The 19,917-nt window shown below is 36.4% G+C and overlaps 1 protein-coding gene and 1 long non-coding RNA gene across 3 annotated transcripts; both read left to right on the forward strand.

Moving 5' to 3' along the window:
- Window positions 1-84: 84 nt before the first annotated feature.
- On the forward strand, window positions 85-14,397 carry LOC127452776 (DNA-binding death effector domain-containing protein 2-like). Of its 2 annotated transcripts, none has more exons than XM_051718481.1 (6): window positions 85-230; window positions 1,499-2,013; window positions 2,156-2,281; window positions 2,398-2,526; window positions 11,718-12,105; window positions 12,480-14,397. In XM_051718481.1, exons 2-6 carry the CDS (start codon window positions 1,548-1,550, stop codon window positions 12,484-12,486), a joined length of 1,116 nt encoding a protein of 371 aa, XP_051574441.1. In that variant the 5' UTR covers window positions 85-230; window positions 1,499-1,547; the 3' UTR covers window positions 12,487-14,397. The 2 variants fall into 2 exon arrangements, with proteins under 2 accessions (XP_051574441.1, XP_051574442.1); XM_051718482.1 differs by lacking the exon at window positions 85-230 and adding an exon at window positions 980-1,096.
- LOC127452778 (uncharacterized) lies at window positions 3,020-9,294 on the forward strand. The gene is made up of 2 exons (XR_007899310.1): window positions 3,020-7,799; window positions 8,629-9,294. It is a non-coding gene; the product is annotated as an uncharacterized LOC127452778 (long non-coding RNA).
- Window positions 14,398-19,917: the final 5,520 nt, after the last annotated feature.

Consider the following 19,917-nt stretch of genomic DNA (forward strand, 5'->3'; position numbering starts at 1 on the left):
CGGTATCTCACGCACATCACGTGACTATCTTGTTGACTTGGAGCATCTGATCTACAAATTATAAGCGAGTGATTTTCCTCCATATACAGAGATGAAGATCTGCGACTGTGCAGAGATCCTTCCACAAAGCTGCGTGACACACCAGTGTTTTCTATCTAGTTGAGTGGTCGAAGGCTTTCCGAAGGACTTGAACAAGACAGTGGACACAATCGAGCAAAATAAAACTTAAGGTGAGTTGTCATTTTTTCGAAATAACACGGAAGATATTTGAATTTTAATGTTTCTAGAACCTTTACTAAACTGAAATTTGTGTGTATTTATTCAGACATCAAAACACATCTGAAAAAATAGATATATTTAAAAGAGCATTTAACCATTCAGTGTTCTCACGCATATAAATGAAAATAACAGCGTTCCACTGATATTTCTGTGTAGAATCGAACGTGTGTTTTTTGGTGCAGTGTGATGTCAGGGAGGGCTGCTCGAAGAAAGATCTAGCACTGAAGCGGACGTCAGCTGCTGGAATGTCAGCTTACGATGCGAGCACAGACTATTAAACGTATTCTCAACTGCTCGTTAAATGAGGGAACGGGTTGTTTTTTAAGCTTTAAGGCCAAGCGTAATCGAATGGTTTTGATTTTTATCATTACGGCTGCTTTTTCGACGGATTTGTCTAGATGGTAACCCCCCGGAAGCCAAAGACTCGCGAGAGTCTCATTCGCTGTTACTAAGGTTAAGTGTAGGGTTAGATTTAGTGGTGGGGTTAAGGTAAGGTTTAGGAATTGGTGTAGGTAAATGGTTTCTGTAGGACTCCAAATAAACACAATTAATACAGTGAAGGAATGTCGCATGCGACTCTCGCGAGACTTTGAGCAACCGCTGGGTTACCTTCTAGACACACCTTTTCCCCTTCCCCCACGCGCAGAAACGTGACGTTATATAAGGATTACACGTGAGGCTGCGCGTGAGGATTGAGCATAACAATAAACCAGAAGTTTAACAACAGTTGCGTATATCAGCTGACTGAATAACTGACGGCGGCCGTTATCACAGAAACGCTATACGAAGAAAAACTGCGGTATTTCCACCACGACGTGTAAATATCTTAAGATGTTTTTAAACGAAAGGCAGATAAAACGCGTAATTTTAATGTTTTATTTGTGTTATTGAAGCGTTTACTTTATCCACTGTCGATACTGATTGCTAGTTCATATGCTAACAAATGTTTTTTGTGACTGTTGTACTGATCTCTGCTGTTTATTATACTTTTATTTGCCCGGTTAAAACCTACAATGATGTCTAAACTGTAGCTATTTTCCAAAACTGAGAAGTACAAACTAGAACACAAATACCATGCTAATTATTCAAAACAAGTCTATTTTCGTGTTTTATATAGCATATAATTTGGTTATACCATAATAAAGCCTTTATTAACAACAACTATATTTAATAACAGTTCGAATGTATTGTAGATGTAATGCATATTCTTCTTCACTAGAACCATTTGACCTTTGGACGATTAGAGATTTTTCTGGAGGTCAGGGACCATGGCTACAGCACAAAGCACAAGATATTCTTTGTACTGGGAGGAAACTGAGTGCCTGAGCTACTATGAAATGTTGTCCCTCCACGAGATCTTTGAGATCGTGGGCTCCCAGTTTACAGAGGCCGATGTCGAGGTTTTGTCGTTTCTCATCGATGAAACCTATCCTGGGAAACATCCACTTGACCCAGAGGGATGGACTGAAGAGTTACCACCAGGGCCTGATGGAACTCCCCAGTCTAATTCTCCATGCCCCCGGATTTTGAAGACATGGCGAAAGATACAGCCACGGAATGAGCCATGCCCCATCGCCTGTCGCCACCGACCCAAGAGTGGTGTGGAACTGCTGTTAGAGTTGGAAAGACGAGGATACTTGAATGAGGGAAACCTCGAACCTTTATTGCAGTTGCTACGAATTCTGACTCGACATGATGTCTTGCCCTTTGTCTCACATAAGAAAAGAAGAACTGGTGAGCATAAGTTTTAAAATTACAGAGCCGATTACAATTCTTCTATTTTTGTTTTTACAAGCTTTTGCTTAAAATAGATATATGAGAGATGTGTGTTTCTTATTGTTATGGTCATGTACTGATGTATAACCTGTACTGTTAGTGTCCCCAGAGCGAGAGACAAATGACTACCCAGAAGTGGGTACCACAGGGGACAGACAGATCAGCTCAAACACAAACACAGATATACCATCCTTGGAAAATGCACAAGACCACCAGTGGATAACAGGTGAGTAGGCATGCCACTAAAAGCTCATCTCATTAATTGCTGAAATGTTTATTTCTCCTTTTGTTGGTTAGATGAGTATTGTTGTCTAGTGGATTAATTTGTGTTTGGCATGTCAGGTGCTGGCTCTTCTGTGACAGTGACCACCCCTGCCCGACGGAAGCGGGGTAGAGGTCGCTACTCAAGCAGAAAATCTAGGGGCAAGCCTGAAATTGAACCTCAGCCAACACCCAATAAAGTGACCTGCGGTAAGGGCGCTTTCTTTACCCCATTCTCTCTTAATCTTCCTCTTCCTGTGTTGTTTAATCTCTCTTCCCAGCATTCTTTGAACATGTGTCTTGTTGCCTTTCCATTTCTCTTATTTTGCTTTCTTTTATCTATAACACAGCTGATAATCTCCGAGTGTACCTCAGTGCTCTATTCCTTGACAGTTTATAAGTAACCAACGAATCACTCATTCATTAGTGCCTGTCTCTGAATTTCTAATGCTGTCAGAAGTGTGCAACAATCACACAAGAGGTCCAATATTAAACATATGCCATCTCCATTCATTCTTTTGTGAAATCCTTGCACTATTATCCCCTTGAGTTTCATTCTGAACTCAAAGACTGCTCACACCAAAGCCTCTTTATGCTTTTGTACCTCACTGTAGCTCGATGGGTACTGTCCTGCCATCAGGCCATTGCTAAAACACTCTTCAGAACAGAGCACAGAGTGGCAATAATGGCACAGTAGGTAAGGAAAAAAATAAGAGAACAAATGGCCTTTTAAAAATGTGCTAAAACAAGCAACTCTCTGTCAAAAAAGGAGCTAACATGTGAGGCATTCGTTTCCTGCAAGGGCTGTTTTTCCTGGGACATTCAAATCTCAAAATACTGATGGCCAATTAAGGAAATCAACTGGGTCCTGCTTATACTTGCACTGCAATTTGCTGCACAGCATTAAAATCTGACCTTTGATTGGTTTTGAGTTGCAATGATTTATCAATAATATTTCCATTGTATAATACCCTTGTAGGAGCTGAATGTCTCTTAATGAAGTAAAATGCTTTTATCATTTAAAATGCATTAAAATATCAATAAACTGCATGATTCCTCAATTTTTTTACCATTTATTTTAGACCTTAATAGATACATTTAGCATTTTCTGGTGTGCCTTTCAAAGATATTTTTGGTCTGCAGAAATCGACTGACAGGGTTTTGAATTCTTGACAAATATGTGTGTTCTTTAAAATTAGTCTGATGCATGAGCCACACACTTTCAAAACATGAGGGCAATCTGTATGCAAAGATGTATAATGGTCAGTGATTTTTAACAAGGTTAAAAACATGAAACATGAGTAAACAAGTGTAAGTGAACAATGGAATATTTCTACTTAAAAATTAAAAAATAATTTGTCACTCCACAGGATCATTTAAGTTAACTGCAAAAAAGCTAAAATGTGATTTAATATAGTGAGAAACTTTGGTCAACATTTCTTAATTACAGCACCTAAAATATACGCTTTCCTTCATACATTCATATATATTAAAAAAGTTAATAGACATGGTATTTGTCAGCTAACAATTACAATTAACAATTAAACATCTGCATCATATAAGGATACATTTTACATCTGAGTTACTACATTAAAATTTATTTTGTGTGTTTTCCAAATGTATCATTCAATGTGTGACTCTGTACAACTTATGCCAATACTCTGGGCACTGGTAAAAAAAATTCATGTTACAGATGCTTATTGACCCTTTATATCTGCCCTTCGAAAAATTGCATGGCTCTGTAAATTTTTTTTTTTTTATTACGGGCCCCATTTCAAGAGCGTTAAGTGCAGCGCTATGCCAAAAGTCATAAGCCCAAAGTCAGTGGGCATGGCCATGAAGTTTTGGTATTTTCGTGCAAGCATGCGCTAAGTCTAGGCGCAGGTGGGTTTGACGAAATTGCGCATGCGAAGTGCTAATGAGCTGGGTCAAGTGCAGTTTAATTCTGAGGTTCTTCTCCGTTTATTATATAGTCCATTGCCTGTCAAGCACCAGCGATATAAACAAAGTCAGCACATTCATAATAACTTGGTAGTTAGGGCTGTCACGATAATGAAATTTGCCTGACGATTAATTGTCAAACAAATCATTGCGATTATGACTATTAATTGTCTGTTTTAGGGCTATGACGATTATTTGTCTCTTTTAGGGCTTTCACGATAAATCGTCATATTTCTTAAGGTGCATGTGTGCTTCATACACCTTAAGTCATTTTTACATATTTCACTTCAAATATATAAATAAAATAATAAAATGTGGATATATGATTTCCTTTTAAGGCTTTAAAAACTTATGCATTAAAATCTGACCTTTGATTGGTTTTGAGTTGCAATGATTGACATGAAAAATAAAGTTTTTAAAATCAAAATCATTCTAAATACTTCAAATATGTATTTATTTTTTTGGGTCAACTTTACATTTAAACTTGTTTTTGCAACTCATATTTTATATATTTTTTTATAAATTATTTTATTATAATTATATTTTATGCAATATTAAAATATTTTTGTAACATTTTCTTCACTTTCACATGTTATTTTAATGCATTTAATTAAACCCATAAGCCTTTATTTCTCATGAAGTGAAATCTTTGGGATTTTGTTTCATTATTTTATCACTCCACAGAAAGTGTGCGTATTCACTACGTCATTAACACTACATGTACGAACCTGCTATGACCAGGAACATTTGCTATTACACGATTGTTTAAATTGAAACTGGAGCATTTTACCTTCACTATCAAAGTTTATATTTGTTCGTTTTTATTTTTGCGCGAGTTTTGCGTGAGCCACTGCTGACAGTGCATGCATCAGAACGCTTGAAGCGCTTTACGTGCTCTTCTGAACAGGAGCTGCTCTGGGGTGCATTTCCTAAAAGCATCGTTAGCCAACTATGGTCATAAGTTCCATCGTTACCAACATAGTTCAATGATTTGGTGTTTCCCGTAACCGTAGTTCGCAAACAGCATCACAAAGTCATGTGGTTTGAACTACAGCTCTTTGCCTGTGGTTAGAAGCATAGTTCCTTGTTTGTTTGCTGTGTGGACATCATTTGACTTTGCTGAAGCTTCTATATCTTTTGTTCCATATATTTTTTTTTTCATTCTGTCAAGACGTTTATATGCCTTAAAAAAAAAAAAAAATGACTTGTTCAGGGTTTTGCAGAAAGCGGCATTCTGAAGCGTAATTTAAACATGCAGACGTTTAAGGAATTAAAAGCCGTTAAGAGAAAGTGCTTTAACTCAAGCAGTTTCTGTTGTAGAACATGGCTTCTGGGTCCATGTTAACACAAGTGGCATTTTTAGCTGCATTCCAAATGGGATAAATCAGCCTCTGAAGGGAGGGAGAACAGTCATAGTGACACTATCCTTTTATTTGCATGCAAAATGTGGTTCTTGTCAGGATTTGTATTTACTATCCATTAAATAATAGTGTATAAGTATTTTTAATCATTTTCACTTGACACAAATCATTGCTAGTATTAACAGTGATTTTATCGGAATGCACTCTACTTCTACCGGGTTGATTTTTAAAAATGTAAATATATTTATTGCAAAATGAAAAAATTCAACCAAATATATTTTTTAATTCAAAGTACACTAAATGAAATGAAAATATAATTAACGAATCCAAACATTTTACTCTCTCCAACTTCTTCCACCGGCCCCTTTTGCAGTGACTTAAAAATCACTACGACAACAGGTGGAAAAATACCAATATAAATTAGATCTTAAATACATTTGTAAATGTACACAAAAATAATAATTGAAAAATAAACCATGATAGTTTAACACAAATATCATAACATTTAGTTTCATGAAATGAAACAACTGTGATTGTCAGGGATATAATTTGATGTTCCACTATATTTTAAGAGTTTAGACATTAACTCTTATCACCTGCTAAAGGAATCTCCAAAGTGCAAAGGCAGGAACTGAATTTAGACTTTGCGGTGAAAAGAGATGTGGTGCTGAAACGTCTTGGCGCAATGACCCATTTCTCACGAAAATAGTAATTTGCGGCACTTCATTAACTTAACATTAACAAACACTCTCACCCACAGCCACATGCGCTTTGCGCTGGCACAAAAATAATAATAAAATTGATAAGATGTAATCAAAAGCTTTATTTAATATATTTGCAACGTAAACAAACATTTCTGACTTCTACATTGATAATTGTCCAAAATACAGAAGGAGCAGGCATTTAGGACAAAATCCATTGATATTTCTCACTTGGCACTGATAGTTTAGCATGAATACATCACTTCCAATCACGTGGTCGTATATGATCTAGTCTCTCAACTTGAAATATGTAATTGCAGCCAAAGCTAAAATCAGATCTGAAAATGTCACACCCAGAGATGGTCGGAACCCCACACAGGCCCTCTGTGGCTCTCCATTGGAAATGAATGACTTCCAAATATCATCTGTCGTTTGTCTGAAGCATTGAAAAGGTGGCTTTTTAAGAGTTTCAGAAATAACAATATTAAAATAACATTGTATAACTAGGTTTAGGTCATAGATTACATTAGTGTTCATTATGATAGCATTAGTTATTGTTTGTTGTTGCCATAAAATGTGTGTGAGAATGTTTTTATACATCTGCTGTGCTTTAGAGCTGTAATGCTTCAATTCTCCTGCTTCCTTTCATGGTACAGTTTATGGAGTGAAAAGTACACTCACATTTTCATCATGTTTTTCCATAAATTTCTCTTTCCCAGTTTCTGTTTCTAATTTTCTTTGTCCTTCATATTAGCAGTTTTCAATGTGATTAACTCCTGTGATGTGTTGATTGAAATGTCTTGAAAAGAGAATAAAGAGATCACTGAATATTTGGCCAATGAGACTTTGCAGCATCAGCCTTTATTTCCCAAAGTCTCATATCCAGTTCAACAATGCAGATCATTGTCACTCCACCTCTAATTGAAAATATTTACCTTCTCCCTTCTGTAACTGAGCCTTGATGTAGCCAAAACTAATCTACTTTCTCCACCGGCCTTCTGTTTAGTGAGATGAGGTTCTTTTGTGCTAATAAGATAACCTGTCCCTTAAATCTGGGATTTATTTTTTTTTTTTTTTGTCCTCTGTAAATTTTATAACAAATGTTATGCTATTGCCAAAATTCAGATGCTGACATGTATTTATATTGACAATTAGATCCACCTCGGAGACTAAGAGGCTTGTTAAATGTTATTAACATTCTCTCAAACAACTTCAAACATCACAGTCCTGCTGTGCCATGATTGACTTTTGAACTTGCAACTTTTTCCACTCCTGAACTACTTGAACATGTTGTTTGCTTTGTTGACTCCACATTTGATCTTGGCAGGTTGACTCAAGATTGAGTAGAAAAAGCAGGCGAATGGATAGTGAAAGAGACAGAGCTCACAACAAAAACAAGTGTGTGCTGTCCTCTCTGTCCGATCACACACAATCAAGACATGTGTGTGCTTTAACTCACGCACCTGGTCCATGTTCTAAGGTAAAGAAGCCCCCTTCTAACTCGCATAGGAGGAGGGGTGAAATATAATACTGTGTTCAACTGTTACTGTCCACTTCCCCAATTGCTTTTATACATGATAAAATATGAACTAGATTTGGGGAAAAATAGGAACAAAGTCCTCCCTTGAGGGGTTGTTGGCCTCAGTGTTTCACAGAACTGACTCAATGAATTAACAAAGAAAATTCCTTAGAATTTTCTGGAAGTCCATTGGATGTTGTCCATTGTATTGCAAACAACATACATTGCCCGTACATGGCTCTTTTTTCAGTACATGGCTCTATTTTTCCCATCTACAGTCTTTGACCAAACTCAACCCAAAGGTCAATGTTTGTTAGTTTTTTTTTTTGTTGTTTTTTTTTAAACCGTTAAGTCTAATAATTTGTACTCAAAAAGCCCTCTGTGAAACTTGTGCTGGAGCAGTTCTGAGGAAAATGACCCAACAGTTCTTGTTTAGGCCAATCCCACCAGTATTTTTGTTTTTGTGTTAAGCTTTTTAAATTTACCAGATATCTTAATCTATCTAATCTTAAACTGCCAGTGTTTTGATTTTGTAGAATTGAATTAGACACTGGTTGTATCAACTGTGAAGTTAGTAGAATGGTGTCTGATAGGCACATTCTGGACCCAAGAGGTCTCTATTTGAATTATATGGAAGTAGTTGCCTTTACCCACTGACAAGAAATGATGTATATGAACTTTGTCTGCTTGACCAAAGAATAAGATCTAGCTAAACTGTTGCCACAACGTTCATCCAAAACTGCTTGTCTCTCTTTCTCTTCCTCTCCCTCTCCTTTCTCTATGTTCACAGTTGAAAAACAGACTGACACAAGTGTCAGGGACAAAAACAAGTTGGCCATCCTCACGTACTAATAGAGGGAGAAAATGAAAGAAAAAAAACAGTCGAATGTAAAGCTTGATCCTGACCTATGTGTGCAGTTGGTCAGCCTTTTGTCCTCGTTGCTCTCCCTCCATCTTGGTTTGTTCAGCAGAAAAGAGGAATGGAAATAAGTGTGGAAGCTCTTTGCGTGGAGCAACTCGTAAAATGATGCACAAGATTTTCCTTTCATTTAAAGGGGAAACAAAATGATTTATTTTGGAAAAAGAAACTTTTAGGATAGGCAATTCTATATATTTGTGGATTGATGTCTTTTCTTAATTCTCAAGGACGCACAAAATAGTTTTATAATACCATGCTGGGCAAAAAACATCATGCATACAATGGGTACATTACCTATCTTTAGAGGAAAACCCTCCATTGTACTGCTACTTATGGGTGCCTTATGTGTACTGCAATTAAAGTAAAAAATAAAATAAAAATGTGCTTAAGATGAAAGCATTGGAGGGGGAAAAAAAAACAATGTCTTCTATTACTGTATGAGGAACTCAAATGTTGGATTTGTCCAGTTATTCACAAAAAAGTGCTCTGTAAATGTGTGCTTTGTTTAAAAAGAAAACGTGAAAGAAGTTCAGACAATTTGTGTTTCCAGTCTGTTGTGTGCATTTATTTACAATAAGTTGGGAAATTTATTCGGGTGACGAAACCGCCATTAGCTTTTAAATTAAAACACAATAACTGGTAGATGCTAAAAATGTTGTTCTTTTGTAGCTACATTCCCTTAATCAGCCCTCTCTAGACCTGTTTTAACATACTGTCAGCCTCAGTATTATCTTAGATTTCTCATTACGTCATGGTCCAGTTTTCTTGTCACAAGTTAAGTTGAGTTAAGAACAGTTTAATTTAATCAAGGACCATTCAGTGACTAGTTATTTTTATATCCTAATGATGAAACCTTTTCCTTGTCCCAGTGTCTGATTTGAATCTTGAAAAATTTTACTACGGCCTTTATGTATGGATTAATTATAAAGGGAAGGGAACAAATATGGAGGTGTTTTTAGCTGCAGTCTATAGATAAAATGACATCACTGAGTACAGAATGTAATTTTAATAGCAACTGTTCACAAGTACTCTGCACATGAAATACAGTGCGTTAAAGCATTTGATATGAACATTGTTAATATGTATGTACATGAAATCAGCTTCTGTTTACTGAAGATTTTACTTCAGTGTTGCTTTTTTTTTTTTTTTTTCATATATTTTACTTGGTACTAATACCGAGTTAATAAATTGGGTTGACATTTGTTCATTTGCAAGTGAGGAAATCCTCATTGCGATAAATCCCCACTTTTCCATTTGTTTTCTCTTTTGAGCTTTACGATTCATTTACTATACTATTACTCTGACTCAGTCCCTTCATATTATAATAGTATAAAATAGACACTTTAATGTTGCTTTGTAAGCTTTTAAAAATTAAAAAAGGAGTTTGTGGTTGAGCTTTGGTTGTAGAAAGGTTGGATTTGTGTTGCAGCAATGTTCTGAAGATTGATGGGCCCACTTCCTCCTCTGACCTCTGAGATAATGACATGAAAGGAAATGACATCACTGCGAAGCTCTGGTTCAGTATGTATACTCCAAACGTATTTTGCCGTCTCTGTTCCCTGTGCTGTTGCATGACATGAGTTCTACCTTCTGGAATCCAAGCCACCATTTGGTAAAGCCATCCTGTCTCATTTTCTTTTAAAAACGGCCCCTTTAGCACTTGGATGCACATCAAGTATAAATATTACCAAATCTATTGACTGCCAACTACCTTCCGAGTTTCATCATCTGTTTAAAATTGAGCTCTCAAAACCTTTGCTATCTGGCCTTGGATTAAAAAAATAAAAATAAAATTATGTTCTTCTTCAGTCACTTAAAGTGGGTTCAGGTGCTTTCAGTCCACCTGAACTTACCAAACGAACTTAGATTTTCAAATCTCCCCAACATGTTTCTCTGTGACCTGTACATATAAAAGCGCCATGTTCAGTGGACTTGTTAGACCAGTGTGTTTCGAAGTACCTATGTCCTTATCAATAATTTTAAAGCTAGCTCTTGATGCATCTAAACCATTGACTCATGCCCTCCAAAAGAGCCCACAAAGAAAACAAGAATTTCTGAGCTGGTTTTACCCATTACTGTTCACTGAATTCAAATAAGCAGGGTCCATCAACTTCCATTAACTCTGAAATTTATCGATTAGAGTCCAACTTGAATATATTGATAATGATGTTGGCCTGAGATAGCCAGAAGTTCTCTGAGCTGATTCAGTTCCACAAAAAGTTCAACTTTTGTGCATTCTGGTTTTATGAAATCCACAGTGCATACTATCCTTAACCATCCAAACAAATCCGAGTAGGCAACATGATTTTACGGGAAATCGGTGAATATTTTCCACCCAAAGTCGGGCCCGATGTGCTGAATTCCAGGCAAGTGTTGGAATGCAGAGAATGTTCATGCCCAAAAACTGGCTGTGCTGTGCATTCGACATCACATCCCTTTTGATGTCCAGCTAGCGAGATAATACATTTGCAAAGAAGTGAATAAGATAATGCAATTGGTCTCAGTTTTGTGTTTTCTGGTCAAAAATTGGGCAAGCAGAGACCAATTTTAGCAGACAAATTTGACTTCCTGTCATTGATTTCTCGACAAATCTGCCTGGAGTAGGGAACGAATCTAAACAAAATGTGTGAAACAGCTGTTCCTACAGTTAGTTGTATACCAAATAATTTGGGATAAGCAAATAAAGTTGATTGTTAAGTTGCATTCATTTTCACTGTACTTTTTGCCCTCTTTTTGACTCCACTGACAACGCTGTATTTTTCGTGTTCTCCCCTTTTCCTCCACTGCTACTTTTCTTATTTCTCTCCATCCTTGCTGCAAAAAAAAACCTTGCAAATACAAAACTTTCTTATCTGCATTTCCATGCCTTCTTGATTTTCTTTGCATGCCACCCTTCATCCTTCATCCCACCCTCTCTTTCTCTCTGTCTCCCCCATTCTTGCACACTTTCGTTCTCTCAGATATTCGGCTACGTGTGCGTGCGGAGTACTCTGAACACGAGTCGGCACTACGTGGAGGAGTTTCGTCAGACAAGCAGCAGCCATTGGAGAGGCAGTTTGAACTGTTCCACCAAGCAAGTTCGCTGCTTCGCACCCGGGACTTGGGGTCTATTGTCTGTGATATCAAGTTCTCTGAACTTGCCAACCTGGATGCTTTCTGGGCAGATTATCTGAGTGGGGCACTACTCGAGGCTCTGAAAGGGGTCTTCATCACAGACTCGTTAAAGAGAGCTGCGGGACAGGAGGGGGTCAGACTGCTTGTCAGTGTGGATCAGGATGACTATGAGGAGGGCAGGAAGCTGTTGCTCAGCAGCCAGGCACACAATGCAACAAACTGGGGAACATATATGTGAGAATATTTGATTTTTAAGTATAATATATATACATTTTGTGCATCTTATTGTAACTAGGGTCTAGTTATAGTCATCCACCGGGTAAATAATATAAGATAAAGGGACATATTCGGCTCTAAAAGCAAGCTTATTTTGAAAACTGTCAGAGATAAGCGGTGATACATAGTCCCCTTTCATGCCTGGGCTGATGCCTGTATTAACATGTTGCCACCAGGGGGCATTTGAAACCATTTTTTCTCACTTCTCATTATTTTAGGAATATGGTGTCATGTTAAATGTTTTAAAATTGATGAATTGCCTTGAGTCTTGTATTGTTTTCCAAGCTGTTAGTTTATATAAGTAAATGACATATCTCATGTTTATTTCACAGGCCTTGAGTAATGGCAGAATCACTTAGGACCTTCATCAAAGTTGGATGAAGAAATTGTGTTTTGCCTTTTTATTTAATTGCTGATGGAGCATTGGTGACGCTGCTTGGATGGTGCTTATTGGAGGGCCACTTTGTTGGACACTGATTTTTTTTTTTTTTTCCCTAAAAGATAATTATTCTTAATCATTCAGGATCTAATGTGGGGTTGTTTCTTGTACTGCAGGTCAGTTTAGAAATGGACAAACACAATACTACACCCATATACACAGATCCTCCCTCCAGGATGTTCTATGAATGCCACTTACTGTGCTACAGGTGGTATATGGATGTGAAGTTAAGGGTTTCCATAATGTAATGACATTTTTGAACTTAACCCTAGTAATTAAAGATATACACTACCAGTCAAAAGTTTTGAAACACTCATTCTTTATTATATATATATATATATATATATATATATATATATTTCACATTTTAGAATAATAGTAAAGTCATCAAAACTATGGAGTAACATAAATGGAACTATGGGAGTATGTTGTGACTAAACAAAATCCAAAATAAATCAAAACGGTGTTATATTTTAGCATCTTCAAAGTAGTCACCCTTTGCCTAGAATTTGCAGAAATGTACTCTTGACATTTTCTCAACCAACTTCTTGAGGTATCACCCTGGGATGCTTTTTAAACAGTACTGAAGGAATTCCCATCTATGTTGGGCACTTATTGGCTGCTTTTCTTTATTATTTGGTCCAAGTCATCAATTTCAAAAACGTTTTTTTTTTTTTTTTATTACATTTTAGTTTTATAATGAAATTAATATGGTGGCACAATTATATTTTTGTCTACAAAACTAATTTCAAACATTTAAGCATACGCCTTCAGATCAAAAGATTTTTAAGATCATGAGAAACATTTCAGTCAAGTGTTTCAAAACTTTTGACCAGTAGTGTATGTTAAACTTGTGTAAATGGTAAATGTGAAACACCCTTAATAGGAAGGGGAGGAAAGACTAGGAAGAAATATTCTTATATCTTTTCAAATATAATTTTGGTGATAAGAATCACCAAAAATTAACTGTTATCCCATTGAAATGTACAAGTCCCATTTCCATTGTAGTGTATAATAAAAAAATAAAAATAGATGGAAGTAATTATATTAGGATGTTGGAATTTCCCTTATTGGGCCAATGTAGTGTGAGGTAAAGAGTTTTTTTAATGACAGTGCTAACCTAGTGGTTAAGAGTTTGGGTTGCCAAACTGGTATCAACACTTCGGAGGACAGAATCCTACACTTTTACCGCCTAGATCACTATTGAAATCTTGAAAATAATACTTGATTGGGCTAGGTCTTTCAAAGGGGCCCATATATACACTGGACACGGCATTGAATATTGGGAGATGCCACAAGATTGGTAGAGACTTATTCTGACCTATTAAAAAAAGAACGACTTTCTGCAGTGTGGATGATTTGAAGACCATATTCATCCTAAATACTCAATAACGTCCTTTTCCCCCAGTCACCCACAAGATAACAGTCATGGATTAACAGGGCTTCTAGATGCCTTTGTAAATGGTTGATAGACCAGATAGTGGATGGCTGGTTGGACTCCAGCCTTGACACACGACCAGACAGAACTCTGGTGTTATTTCTAAACTGGTGTGATGTATTGGCCTATTTGTTATCATTGTACCCTGTTGAAAAGGAATGCAAATAAGAAAATATAAAATGTATGTAGTAGTTAGTGGTGATTTGAATTTGGAACAGTACAGTCATGTGACTGATACTTGGGAATTGGCAGAGCAACATTTTTCTAAATTTTTGTGTTTTTTGTTTCATTGTTTTTGTTCAATAGGAGATATCCAGTTTGAGAAAATGTACTTTTATGTAAATATAATTTTTAATAAAGTATTGTCAGAAAATAGTTGTCTTTTTATGTTTTGTGCTAAAATTCAATTCAGTTTAATCTATTGACTCCTAAAACTTGGAATGTTGGGGCCAAAGCTCAAAATGTATTTATAGTCTAGTCTTAATCTTTCCTGGGAAGGAAGAATTAATACTGCCAAAGATCTCTTTTCCCGAACCAATAATAATAATTTTGTCAGTAAACTTAAATGTATAGCATTGTCTATTATAGCCCAAGAAACTGATTTGGTAAGTTTCTGGGTATGGAGAGCTTGCAGCCTGAAGCTTTATTATGTATGGAGGAAGTCTTTTGAAATTAGCTTCTGAAGTTTCCATACTGCATAACAATAGTTAACATTTTTGTTCTAGAGTCCACCAACCGCCAAGGGTAGAATGCAAACAAACATGGGTAAAAAAAAAATAAAAAAAAAGAGGCTTTGTGGCCATGTACCTTAAAGGAATAGTTCACCCAAAAATGAACATTCATTTACTCACCCTTATGCCATCCCAGATGTGTATGACTTTCTTTCATCTCCAAAAATCAGAAGCTCCAAAAATAAAATAAATCAGCATAAAAGTAATCCATACGACTCCAGTGTTTAATTAATGTCTCCAGAAGCGATGTGATAGTTGTGGGTGAGAAACGGTTCACTTTCACATTCTTGTGTTTTTGGTGATTCACATGCTTAATGCATATTGCCCCCTACTGGGCAGGGACAAGAATTTCAAGCAAAACAGGACTTATATATTGATCTGTTTCTCACCCACACCTATCATATCACTTCTGAAAACCAGTGGAGTCTTATGGATTATTTTTATGATGCCTTTATTTGCTTTTTTGGAGCATCAAAACTTTGGCACCAATTCACTTGCATTGTATAGACCTATAGAGCTAAAATCATAATGTGTATTCTGCAGAAGAAAGAAAATCATACACATCTGGAATGCCATGAGGGTGAGTAAATGATGAGAGAATTTTCATTTTTAGGTGAACTGTCCCTTTAACAAATGGCCAGTCTTATCAAAGTGCTGTCTGAGTACAATGTACCACAAGCAAACTAAACTAGCATTTCATATAAACTTTAGCCCTAACCTTTAATGTTACCTCAGGAATTTTCCAAACAATTTTGGAACATTGCACTGCTTTTTTCAATGCATGCTCAGTTTCAACACTCTCAGTCTAAGATTCGTGGTATAAAACTCTCCCTTTCACGCTCTTGAATCTGCTTCAGGTGGGGTAGCTCAGTGCCCTACTTGAGTACTAATAAATTTGGTCCTGTATAATATTCCAAATAATGGTATTTTAGTCATGACAACTCTTGGAAAATTTAGCATGTGAATGTGGATAACACATATTGATAAAGATTTTGTTTTTTGCCGACTCTGCTACACTGCTGCTGCAGAGCAAGTACAAAGACTTGCTACTGCTAGAACATATGCAGACATAGCATATGGACCATGTATGTGGACATGCTGCCGCTGCACAATAATGTATAGCAGATGTAGACAAGTGCAGCTGGGGAGGAGGAGGGTTTCAGAAAAATAAATTTCGCAGCGTGCTGCAGTGAATCCGGCTTGCTTGCAAACTCAGCAAATTTAAACATTAGACAGAGAGTGTGCACATTAATTGGCTATCTGATTACATGTCAAAGGACCTTTCAGCTTACACCATGCAAGCTGATTGCCCTAACATATTACAAGCAAGCTGACTGGCTAACACATGACAAATTCAAAGAACTTATCAGCCTGCACATTGCTGAGTTTGAAATGGCATACTACCCATACTACTCTTACTACTTCTGCCATATCTGTATATGCAGTGCTTGAATTGAATCAAGTCTTATGGAGGGTCCTCACCATAAGACTTTTTTTTTTTTTTTTGGTGATGGTGGGGTAGTCTCGCAATATACAATTTATACAATATATACAATATATTTATTTGATCATAATATGCATAACTATATAGTATTTATTAAAAATAGGCTTACATAAAAGAACAGGCTTTTGTGTTGATAAAGAATAAAAAAAATATACATTTTCAGTCCAATGTTATATAACAAAGAGAGAGAAGCTACTATTCTTCTTTTAAATGGCTTTCTCCAAGTAATATTGGATTTAGAGGGTGACAAAGCAGCAGACCCAAAAGGGCAACTATGGCAAATATACCAGGGCACTACATATAAGGCACTTGAAGACCCGTAAAAGCATGTGACTTCAAAATACATTGAAATGTCTCAAAAACAGTAGAAAATAATCAGATGCCTTCCAGACTCACTGGATGGTATCACTGTCAGATTCAGCAGTGGCACAGGAATAATTATTTCATAATGTCTCAGAAAGCAGTGATAAAGGAGCAGTCAGTAACTTCAAAAGGACCTGTTTAAGGACCTTTTTTTATTACTTAAACAGTAGCAAAAGGATAGCAAAATACTATCAGGCTGTAATGATACTATAGAGAGGAGATTAGGTATGAACCCAGGTGCGGGAGCTTTATTCAAAGAGTGCAGGACAACTGGGCAAATATTATAAATGTCTTTACTGTCACTTTTGATCAATTTAATGCATCCTTGCTGAATAAAAGTATTCATTTCTTTAATTTCTTTCCCAAAAAAATAAATAAATTCTTACTAACCCCAAACTTTTGAACGGTAGTGTATAATGTTACAAAAGATTTCTATTTCAGATAAATGTTCTTTTGAACTTTCTATTCATGAAAGAATCCAAGAATGCAATGTCTTTTGTATATTTTTGGTTTCCTGGCCTGACATGTTAATTGTGCTCACCTGCTCCTTTTTTATGACATTAGTTTGTGTATATGTGTTTGTCAATGTCCTTTTTCTCTTTTTCTTGTCCTGATGTTTTCGTGAATTCTTGTAACTATTGCTGTGTTTTTGTGGTTAATTCATATTAGTTTGAATAAAGCTTTGCAACTGTATTTAAGTCAAGACGAGTCATTTTTATTTGTATAGCGCTTTTCACAACACACATCGTTTCAAAGCAGCTTTACAGGAAATCATGCATAACATTTTTAAAAAAAAAATGAAACTGTAATATTTATAATGTCTTACAGTGATTATTGTGTAGTTTGATTAAATATGATTGTAAATTGTGTATAAAAATTAAATAATATTTGTATTTAGAACCCCTGTGAGCAATCCGAAGGCGACTGTGGCAAGGAACACTAAACTCCATAAGATGTTGGTTAATGGAGAAAAATAACCTTGGGAAAAACCAGGCTCACTGTTGGGGCCAGTTCCCCTCTGGCTAAACAACATGACTATAATGCCAATATTAGTTATTTGTGTGCAGTGCAAGTCATGGTTTTACATTTGTAAATTAAGAAAGCGTTAAGGTCCAGTGTTTTAAAAATAAAAATAAAAGATTTATTTATGAACTGTAAGATTAATGACTAATGTCTTTGAAGTTCATCCTGGATTAACTGCAGAAGTTCACACAGATGTATTGTCCTTTGTTAGTTGGCTGATGAAGGCTTTTGATGGCAATTAAATGATAGTCTATGTATTCCATTTTAAGAGTGTAGTCCATCAATAGACAAAGGTGATGCAGGCAAAGATCAATGAGTTGCATCGCAGTTCAACCAGCAGGTCATTTCAGTGAGGTTTGGTGGGGTCCATCCTAAGCCCAAGGTTCAGGCAGTGGCATATGAAGTATCCGATGTCTTACGGTTGGAGTTGGCATCAGTTCATCCTCTGAAGTCAAAAAACTGAAGTGATGTCTGGCTAGCACCAGGTGTAGTTTGTCATCATCTCTCAGCGACACGTAGCAGTGGAGTCCGACACCAAGCAGGAACAGAGCTGGATCTGACAGGCTCTGTTAACCTCGGATATGAATCCTGAAGCAAATAGCATAATATTAGCATAGATGCCATTCAATTTTATGCAGAGTTATAGGTCATGATGGAATTTTCTGGTTCCGGCAGTCCTAACTAAAGCAGCCTAATTGTGAGTTGAAGGATATATTAGGTGTATGCCTGGCTAAATAGATGAGTCTTTAGACTTAAACTGAGTGAATGTGTCTTCATCCCGAACAGTGTTAGGGAGACTATTCCATAGTTTAGAAGCCAATTATGAAAAGGATCTACCTCCTTTAGTGGATTTTGATATTCTTGGAATTATTACCAAGCCAGAATTTTGTGATCTTAATGAACGTGATGGAATATAATGTGTCAGAAGGTCACTCATGTACTGTGGAGCTAGACCATTCAAAGCTTTGTATGTAGTTAACAGAATTTTAAAATTAATACGAAATTTAACAGATAGCCAATGTAACGACGATAAAATGGGGTTAATATGATCATATTTCTTTGTTCTAGTCAGCAATCTGGCAGCTGCATTTTTAACCAATTGAAGTTTATTTATTGATCTTGCTGGACATCCTCCAAGTAATGCATTACAGTAATCTAGTCTTGAGGTCATGAACGCATGAATTAATTTTTCCGCATCAGCAATGTGTCATAATTTAGCAATATTTCACAGGCGGAAGAATGCTGTTCTACAAACATTGGAAATTTGATTTTCAAAGGACAGATTGGTATCAAATATAACACCTAAGTTCTCTGCAGAAGAAGATGACATAACAGTACATCCATCGAGAGTCAAATTATATTTTAGAGGTTTTTGGTACCTCTGTTTGGTACCAATCATTAGTACCTCTGTTTTGTCGGAATTGAGCAGAAGGAAATTTCTGGCCATCCAATCTTTGATTTCATTGTTACACTCTGCTAATTTGGAGAATTGTGAATTTTCATTGGGTTTAGAAGAAATATAAAGTTGGGTATCGTCGGCATAACAGTAGAAACTTATTCCATGATAATATCTCCCAGGGGAAGCATGTATAAGGAGAAAAGCAGAGGTCCTAAAACTAATCCCTGTGGCACTCCATACTTAATTTTGTTTGATTTGACAATTCCTCGTTTACACATACAAAGTGGTAGCGGTCTGATAAATAGGACCTAAACCATGCTAATGCAAGTCCACTAATGCCAACATAATTCTCCAGCCTATTCATGAGAATGTCGTGATCTATCGTGTCGAAGGCAGCACTAAAATCACTAAAAGCACTGGAAGAGAAATGCAGCCGTGATCAGATGATAAGAGCAAGTCATTTGTAACTCTGATTAGTGCAGTCTCAGTCCTGTGATAGGGCCTAAATCCTGACTGAAATTGTTCATATATTCCATTTCTCTGTAGAAATGAAAATAGTTGGGAGGAAACTACCTTTTCTAGTATTTTCGACATAAATGGTAGATTTGAAATCGGTCTGTAATTAACCAATTCTCCAGGATCAAGCTGTGGCTTCTTAATAAGCAGTTTGATAACTGCCATTTTAAAGTTTCTTGGGACATATCCTAAGGATAGCGAGGAGTTAATAATATTAAGAAGAGGATCTGAGATTACTGGGAATACCTCTTTTAAGAGCTTAGTTGGTATTGGATCTAACATACATGTTGTGGCTTTGTAAGTTTTGTTAGCTCTTCATGACCTATGACAGTGAAGGATTGAAGTTGCTTGTGAGCA

The sequence above is a fragment of the Myxocyprinus asiaticus genome, chromosome 15 (genome assembly GCF_019703515.2).
Source record: "Myxocyprinus asiaticus isolate MX2 ecotype Aquarium Trade chromosome 15, UBuf_Myxa_2, whole genome shotgun sequence".
In the NCBI taxonomy this organism is placed as follows: domain Eukaryota; kingdom Metazoa; phylum Chordata; class Actinopteri; order Cypriniformes; family Catostomidae; genus Myxocyprinus; species Myxocyprinus asiaticus.